Source organism: Paralichthys olivaceus, chromosome 3 (genome assembly GCF_024713975.1).
Source record: "Paralichthys olivaceus isolate ysfri-2021 chromosome 3, ASM2471397v2, whole genome shotgun sequence".
In the NCBI taxonomy this organism is placed as follows: Eukaryota; Metazoa; Chordata; class Actinopteri; order Pleuronectiformes; family Paralichthyidae; genus Paralichthys; species Paralichthys olivaceus.
The window spans coordinates 25,253,159-25,261,918 of record NC_091095.1 but is presented as its reverse complement, the minus strand read 5'-3'; the positions used below and the strand labels follow the sequence as shown (position 1 = coordinate 25,261,918).

Below are 8,760 nucleotides of genomic sequence, written 5' to 3'. Positions count from 1 at the left end.
AGTACTTACCTACAACACCTGACGTAACCATTGATTAGTTGTGGTACTGATGGTAGTTTGTGAAAGTATTGTGGTATTAGCGGCCACAGTTACAATAGAGATAGCAATAGTAAAGTTGTAATAAAAATAACAGCAGCAGTAACAGTAGTAGTGAGCAGCTGTAGTATTACCTGCAGCAGTGTATTGCAGTATAGTAGCAGTAGTTATTGCAGTTGTAATTTCAATTGTACAGCAGAGGGTATGACTTTACTTGAATAGTATTACATTACAGTCCAAAGAAATGCTGATGTTATTTCTTTCAAATTCGTTTTGTTGTTGTCTGTGTATTGCTTGAGTAATTCCACTTTGTGCAGTTTTACTAATATTATTATTAACTTTATTTTTTTTAAAACAGTTACAAAGTGCCATGGGGTTTCTGATGGAAGTATGTACAAATACTCCTAATTTCAGAGGGAAATGTATTTGCTTCATATTGCTAGACCATAAAGATTTGAATAAAGATTTCACTCTAGTGCATTTACTAAGTTTATAATTTTAGACTGACTGAATATGATAATTGGTAGAGCTACTTGACACTATTCAAAGTAGTCAGGCTACAGCTGGACCAGTTACAACATCAAAATTCAGCCTGTAGCTAATGCTTTAGTACATCCAAAATGAGTCATTTTGAATGACTGATTAGCCGATAGAAAACGGAGAACATGTGTGAAGACTGTTCAGTTTATTATGGGATTAAAGCTACACAGCATATGTATTTATGGATTAGTAATACAGGTTGTTTGTGTGAGATTTATAGCATTTTAAGCTGCACATATGTACTTATATTTTTGTGAAGACCATTTTGAGCATATAACCTTACAGATTGAGGGCATATTTGGAAAGTGGGAACATTTTGCTTAGCCTGAACATAGAACCATACCCCACCGTCTATCATTACCGGATGTTACTGTAACCCAAGTTGAATCTAATGTTGCCCTAACCTTTAACCTAAACATAGCCTGAACTTAACCTAATCTTAACCTAAACCTAATCTTACCCTCCCCTAAACTAATTTACCTAAGCCTATAACCATAAAGATTTAAAATTGAGAGAGAGAGAGAGAGAGAGAGAGAGAGAGAGAGATGTCTATTGTTTCCCTCTGGCCAATTGCAGGCTGAATATTTTCAAAGCCATTGGACCAATCAGCGTGTAGGTCCAGACACCTCTCGCCTCCCACTCGTGTATAAAAGCGGCAGCTCTGACTGGTGGACCCGCCGCTGGCAGGACGACGTCTTTTATTTTCCGCCCTCACAGGTTGAAGGACTCTACGTCTGTTCCTTTTTTTTAAATTTCATTTGTACATTTTGTAGTATTTTGACTGGATACCCAGCTCTTCTCACACCGGTAACATGGCGGACAGTAAAGTAGAAAGCAGCGGGGAACTGAGCGCCAAGGTAAGGACAAGAAAAGAAGATAAGGACACAATGCTTTTTTTTTTTTCTCTCCCCCCCCTGCCAACTCTGCCTCCATTTCTAACTGGGTCGGTAATTGATCTATTTTGAGCGGCACCGTTCGGGGCTGACAGAGGAGTCGCGGGTTGTTCCGCGGCAATTGAAAAGCTGACGAACGGGCTGAATTCGGCGTGAAAGTGTGTTTGGCAGCGAGACGTGTGTAGGTGAAGCAGCTGTGAGCGTGGATGAGGAGGAGTGAGGCTGCAGCTCGAAGCCTCGGAACACATTTCAGCATCTGTCATTTGACCAACTACGCTGACCTCTCTCTTAACGATGAATGAATGAAGTCAAATCTCCCCAACTGTGACCCTCCAGCACCGAGGGGCGCCGAATGAATGCAGCCATTTAATGGACTTTGATTATTTAACTCACTGCCGCCCACTCGGTGTTAGGATGCAAAACTGTCGGCTTATCACAAGAGGACAGAAAAAGCGACGGTCCCGTTCAAACAACCGCTGTCCCCCTGTTTACACATCGTCCCCACACCGAAGGTGACTGCTGATTTTCCAGAATGGCTTTTGTGTCCCACGGAGTCGTGCACACGTTAAATTCATTCAAATTGCATCGAGTTGTTGTGTTCGCTGTGTAGTGAGACGACGCAGCTCCCGACTCACACCTACTTAATAAGTACAGTATCCAGATTAGTCCGCCAGGTTGTAACTAATCGGTGACGTGACTGAACAATAATCTGAGTTTATTCATCTCGAGCTCCTCCCGACTGAGCCCCGGTTCACCACCGTGAGCGCGCATGCCAATAACTGCGTGTGTGCGTGTGTGTGTGTGTGTGCGTGTGTGTTTAGTTGTCATTGCGGAGGCATCGTGTGTATCAGCAGGGCTCGGGGTCGCTCATCTTCACCGCGGAGCTCTCTGATCAGACCAGCTCACCTCTACCTGGCGGTCACGGGGAGCGAGCTCCCTGTGGCTGCTCGCAGTGTGGTGCCATGCACAGACAGAGCGCGCTCCGGGAGGAGCGGCTCCACAACAAACTGATGAAGTTACTGTTTCGTGTGTGCGCGCGGCACAGAAGCGCGTGCTCCGCTGCCAGTACTTCAAGCAGCTGGTTGCGCGAGGAGGGGCAGGGTCGTGCGTGTCTCACTGAACTGCGCGTGGAACCGCAGGGGGGGCGCGACGGAAACGGGCTCTGCAAAAAGAGCAGAGGGATGTAGACACAGACAGACAGAGAGACAGACAGAGAGACAGACACAGAGAGACAGACAGGTTGAGTGACAGAGAGACAGACAGACAGGTTGACTGACAGAGAGACAGACAGGTTGACAGACAGACAGATAGAGAGAGACAGACAGACAGGTTGACTGACAGAGAGACAGGTTGACAGACAGACAGATAGAGACAGAAAGACAGGTTGATAGACAGGTTGACAGACAGACAGACAGATAGACAGACAGACAGGTCGACAGACAAACAGGTTGACAAGACAGACAGAGAGACAGACAGACAGACAGACAGGTTGACTGACAGAGAGACAGGTTGACAGACAGACAGGTTGACAAGACAGACAGAGAAACAGACAGGCAGACAGACAGATAGAGAGACAGACAGGCAAACAGACGGACGGAAGTGACAAATGAAAAGAGAAAGCAACACAAAGTGTTCAGTAATGTGTTCGTCCACCACTTGTCCTCTGAACAGTTTCATTTATGTCCACTCTACAAGTCAGTGGAAGTGTATTGGACACTCTCTTGACAGTGGTGGTGGTGGAGGGAGTCCAGCATCCATGCAAAGTCTCCCACAGGTGTACAGTGAGTGAAGGCCACATGAGTCCCATCACTCCCATACTCATCAATCCACTCAGTGACTCCTCCTGCCCACTGTCACGCTGTGTCTCCACTACAGACAGACAGACAGACAGACAGTTAAATACAGTAAGTGTAACTGAGGCCTGTTGTATGTGTAACAAGTGGAGACAGGCATGTGTGGACAGGTCTGATGATGCTGGGTGGATTCCTCAGAAGGAAGTGGTAGGAAGTTATGCTGCCTTACATTACTCTGTCAGAGAGTAGTAAACATGCCCTGGGTGCATATGTACTCTATGAATCTAGTAGTATAATGTTAGAATACTCATGTGTAGTACAGTGTATGATAAGTATAGTGTAATTCAAGTGACTGATCTACTGCAGTTATTTAAGGAAGCTCTTCAGAAGAAAACCATGTATTTGCTTTGGCAGCTGATCTGATTAACAGACAAGAGAATAATCAGCCTCGGTGCTGCTGGGAGTTGTAGTCCTTGCACTGGTGAGCCTGTGGTTTCTCTGCCAGGCTCCGCTCTGACTACATGGCAGCAGTGACAGACAGTGTCAGGTTTCAGGCGGCCAGTAAGAGCTGGGAGGGACTTGGGGAAGGACTCGCCAATAGGAGGGCTGAGCGTCACACTACCACCTGACTGAAAGAGGCAACTAGCAGCCTATGCTGGCAGCCCAGCTCCATGATGGTGAGGAGGGCTGAGGCTGGAAAACTCTGCTGAGAGTTTCCCTCCTTTTCTGCAGGAAAGGCTTTTTCTGGTACCAATCAGAGAGCCTGACTCTGGAGACTGGAGGAGCAAAACAAACCAACTCCTTCTTTGGTGGCTATTGAGGGTCTAATAATTATTAATAACATAGCTATTGCTGTTAATGATAATGTCTTTCATTTGGTTTATTTGGTGTATTACAGCACACTTTTTCAAATGCTGTGCAAACGTCACACGTATTACTAATTATTATCTAATTAATCATCCACATTAAACGATCGTTTAAAAAAAGCAATCAAAATTAAATATTTGGCAGATGGGTTATAATATATTTAGGTTGAAGTGTTTCCTGTTCTACACAGAGGACAAGAAGAGTGCTGTAATAGTTTGACCACAGAGACAGAGTATGAGCCAGTAAAAATATACTACAGCTACGCACAGTTAGAAAAAAAACACTGAGGCATGGAGACATAGTATTTGATGCCCGAAGCTGAACACTCAGTCAAGTTGATCTGAAAATATTATTGTCACACACTGTCAGATTTGGTCACCAGGTCATTTCATGTTGTCCTTTTATTTGTGTCAACTCAACGCCCCATTCATAAAATTGTGTGACATGTGTGTGTCTAAGAATACGTTTGCTCTCAGGAGCTGAAGGAGAAGAAGCAGACCGAAGAGGCCGAGAACGGAGACGATGCTGCTGCCAACGGCAAAGCTGTAAGACAGCTCTTCTCTGCTTGCAGAACACGAATGATCCGTGTCTCTGTGCTGGTGACAATAAACTCTGTCTCACCCTGTCAGGACGAGGAGAACGGCGAGCAGGAGAATGAGGTGGAGGACGACGTGGGAGAAGAGGAGGACGACGAGGACGGTGAGGGTGGGTGTCTTCATACCATGCTGAAGTAACCTGGACAAAAAATGATGGTGTTACCTGCTAGTGAACCACCAACACTATTGTTGTGAGATTGACATTCTGTATGATGGGATGTTTTTTTTGGAGCCAAAGTATTTACTGTACATATAAATATATATTTAAATGAAGTTTTAGAATCTTATTCAATGTGATGATTATTTGTATCTTGTGACACATTAACCATCACCACTGTCTGTGAAAGCAGCTGCATATTTACAACAAGAAAACAAATAACACTTTGACACCGCAGCAGCTCGTCTCACAGTCACATTGTCGGCACTGTGTGGTTGGTATTGGACGGAGCTTCAGAACCGAGGCCTTGTCCAGCCCTGGCCGATGGCCATGTACGTAAAACAGTGCAGCAGTTTATTCACAAAGCATTCACTCTAATTAACACCAACTTCTAATTAATAATTAAAACAACTCAGAGTTCAAGCGTCCTCTCTGTTCCAGGGGAATGTTTCTCAGGACCCTTCAAACAACCAATGGACTCAGGATAAGAACTTCAGTATCACAGTGTATTCTTTTTTTTAACCTCAGACTGTGTGTTGGGTCACATGAGCATGTAAAAGCTTTACTGTTACTGCTGCTGAAACAGAGCTGCACATCTAATGGATCAGGATCAGCGACCTGTGCTCATTTCACCGAATTCCTCATCGATTCAATTGAAGGGTTAGTGGGCCACCTGGTGGCCAGACAGTACAACTGCACAATGTCCTTGAGATCATAACTGGTATCAACATTGTTCCTGTAACTGGGAGTTAAATCTATATTGACTCACTGGTGATGAGGAGATAAATCCTCAACACAAACTTGAGAGAAATTCAAACTGTGAGGACGTTGTAGTAACACACAGCAAACTGAAGACTGAGTTTATCCAGAGTCAATGTGATGATCTGTGTGTGTTCAGGTGATGAGGAGGATGATGAAGATGATGACCTTGATGGACCAACAGGGAAGAGAGCAGCTGAGGATGATGATGATGATGATGAAGAGGTGAGGAAGAGTTGCCATACAACTTTGCATCATTAGCCATAAATAACAAATTGTTATTTTGGATCATCTACAGAACACAAGCTCAAAATACTTCATTAGGATTTTTGTTTGATAGAAAGCAGTTCCTCTGAAAAGAGTGTGAGTGCTGTGCATTATTTGAATTGCAGGGTTGTCACACTGTTTTCTGCTACCATGCTTAATGAGTCAGTGTCTGCACGATACACACGGTGTATAAACAGTACGATATGGGAGCACACTTTTAGTCTGACAACAAAGAAGAGGGGATCAAATGCAACGCTCATGGATATCGGAGCTTTCACCGAAAGTCAGACTCGATATCAATATCAAAATCAATGTGTCCACCAGAGCAGGAGAGCAGAGGTGGTTCAGTCAGTGAACTGTGCATCTGCAACACCAGGTTGCAACAAATAGGTACATTATATATGTAATAGGTAATTTTGATTGTTATTATTAAAATATAAAGAAATATTTTCTGGCGTTCTGTTTGGCAGCTTATACTGTTTTTGTCACAGTAGCAGAGAATTGTTTTCAATCAGTTAATTAATCAGAAATAAATGCAACTTACAGGCTGAATGCAAACATGCTTTACTGTACAAGCTGCTGAAGCTGCAGTGTAACTCAGGGTACACACATCATTGTTTATGATGCACAATACAGTGAATGTACTCACACAAAGTCAGTGACTGATGACCAAGGCATCTTCTAGTCCCGTCATGAAGATATAAATCATCTCTAGTATTGTTTTGTGAAATTAGCATTATACTTAAATGAAATGTTCCTTTGTAAATTCCATTTGTAAATACCTGAAAAGAAAAGACCACAATCAACAGAAAACAGTCAAAACAATTGGAATTCTGAGCTCCACCTTAACACAGCTCAGGCCACATTATAGACAAACCAGCATGTTGGCATTTGTCCAGCTCTGAAGAGGGAGATGAAGGTGTGGTTACCTGTGGTCTCTTTTCCTGAGATGACACGTCTCACCATGTTCTTCCTCGTTTCCAGGACGAAGTTGAAACCAAGAAGCAGAAGACAGATAAGTAGAGTGTGGCCAAGCCCGCGCTGTCTGGACGACGACGCCACCAAGAGGACAGACAGCCAGTTTTCCAGCAAACCTTCAACACCTCAGTCCTCCCTTCTTAACAAGAATACTTTTACAAACAGAATTAGTTTGTATTTTTATTTACATTTTATATTTTTGTAAATACTGTAAGGAGGTTGGCCATTTTGCAACAATGATCTTTCTTGGTATCAAGTGGTGCTTTGAGGACTTTTAGATTCAAACTTATCATCAGCCGTCCACATTCTGCATCAGCCAATCAGAGGCATACACCCTCACCCTCCGCCCCCCCCCCCCCCACCCCAGCTTACTTTTATTACATTAGGGTTCTGCTTAGGGTTCCTTCAGGGTGTGTTGACTTTTAGTGGCATGGGAAAAATAACGGTGACTCTGCACTTCTAAAGAGTGCTGATAGTGTATTACTGGTAGTTTCAGCTGTCCGTCTGTCACCGTCTGTCTGTTATGGCCAGATTTTAATGTTGTTATGTCTGTGCTGTTTTGTTGAACAATAAACAGTCGTTTGATTTTGTTGGTTTGTACCTGTGTTAGTTTATACCTGTCGGAGGTTGTGTACAGTATACCTGCAGTAAAAAAGAACGAGGAGAATCAGTCATCAGTGACTGGAGTGTCAAAATCGGTTTTAACAGCCAGGAAATCATCAAATCTCCTCAATGTCACAGTAATGGATTAAAGCTGGTATCCAGATTTGTTTTTATTATTTTTTTAGATAACTGGTTAATATTTTGTGGTTGAGGATTGTATAACAAAAACTGGCATATTATCTGTTGGAGACTCTCTTCATACTTTTGAAAAAAATATTCAGCTTGTCAGGTTGCACCTGTCCTGGTTGACAGTTTCAATAAAGTTTGTTCCAAACAGTCAGTGCACTGAAGATCCTGTATTTCCCACACAGACTGTATGTAATCATATTTCACAGCATCTCCGCATCCTCTCACACAGCACTCTCCAACACAAGTGTAGGAGTGAGTGATCAGCAGGCTGCAGAGGACTCATCCTGCCTTCACATGGAGAGGAGCTGTTCACTGATCTACACGACAGAACTGTCCTCTTCACCTTCCGCTGCTTAGAAGTTCACTACATAACAATCTGAAGACATTCCCTCAAGCTGATCTTAAGATATCACAATCAAGAAAACCTCTATGAAGCCATGAGACCTTGAGCTTCGGCTACCAAAATCTAATCAATTAATCTTAATCTAATCCTTGAGTCCAAGTGAATGTTTGTACCACATTTAAATAAAATCCCTCACGGCATTCTTAAAATATTGCGTTTAGAGGAAAGGGAAAGACAGGTGAACACCCTGAAAACATAGTGACTCTGGTCACTTGCTGTTACAAGCATGGAGGCAAAAAACAAACGATTCATAAATAGTGACATTCCACAGAAATGAATGTCACTATAGAAGTAGAAGAGCTTTGTCTGATGTGAACAGGCTGTTGGGAAATCAGGTCTCGGTTTAATTTGCTGCCGTGTTTATACACCACAGGTAAGGTCTGTTTATTTTTGTAGATAACAACTCAGGCTGGAAGAAAAGCTGAATCAAAATTCTTTACACCAAATCATATAGAATGATTTTATTGCTGACAGCTCTGTAAGTGCTTTCACCTGCTCATCCTGTGCAGGGTGATGGTGACACTATTTCAGAATCTGGGTTTATTGCCAAGTAGTATTATGCATAAAAGGTATTTGATGTGGCAGGTTTTTGTATAAGCATAAATATAAAATAGGGAAAAGTTGAACAATATTGTGTTTCTTAACTGACAGCTTCTGGGTGGTAATTGTCATGAGTCAT

The 8,760-nt window shown here is 43.0% G+C and overlaps 1 protein-coding gene across 2 annotated transcripts; it reads left to right on the top strand.

The window, feature by feature from the left end:
- Nucleotides 1-1,180: 1,180 nt before the first annotated feature.
- ptmaa (prothymosin alpha a) lies at nt 1,181-7,829 on the top strand. Of its 2 annotated transcripts, none has more exons than XM_020080451.2 (5): nt 1,181-1,433; nt 4,606-4,674; nt 4,759-4,834; nt 5,781-5,866; nt 6,893-7,829. In XM_020080451.2, exons 1-5 carry the CDS (start codon nt 1,389-1,391, stop codon nt 6,929-6,931), a joined length of 315 nt encoding a protein of 104 aa, XP_019936010.1. In that variant the 5' UTR covers nt 1,181-1,388; the 3' UTR covers nt 6,932-7,829. The 2 variants fall into 2 exon arrangements, with proteins under 2 accessions (XP_019936010.1, XP_019936011.1); XM_020080452.2 differs by having other exon boundaries at nt 1,197-1,433; nt 4,759-4,828.
- Nucleotides 7,830-8,760: the final 931 nt, after the last annotated feature.

Coding starts and splice junctions, on each gene's coding strand:
- ptmaa (XM_020080451.2), top strand. CDS start 1,389: ATGGCGGACAGTAAAGTAGAAAGCAGCGGGGAACTGAGCGCCAAG. Junction 1,434..4,605: donor GCGGGGAACTGAGCGCCAAG/GTAAGGACAAGA, acceptor GTTTGCTCTCAG/GAGCTGAAGGAGAAGAAGCA. Junction 4,835..5,780: donor GGACGACGAGGACGGTGAGG/GTGGGTGTCTTC, acceptor GTGTGTGTTCAG/GTGATGAGGAGGATGATGAA.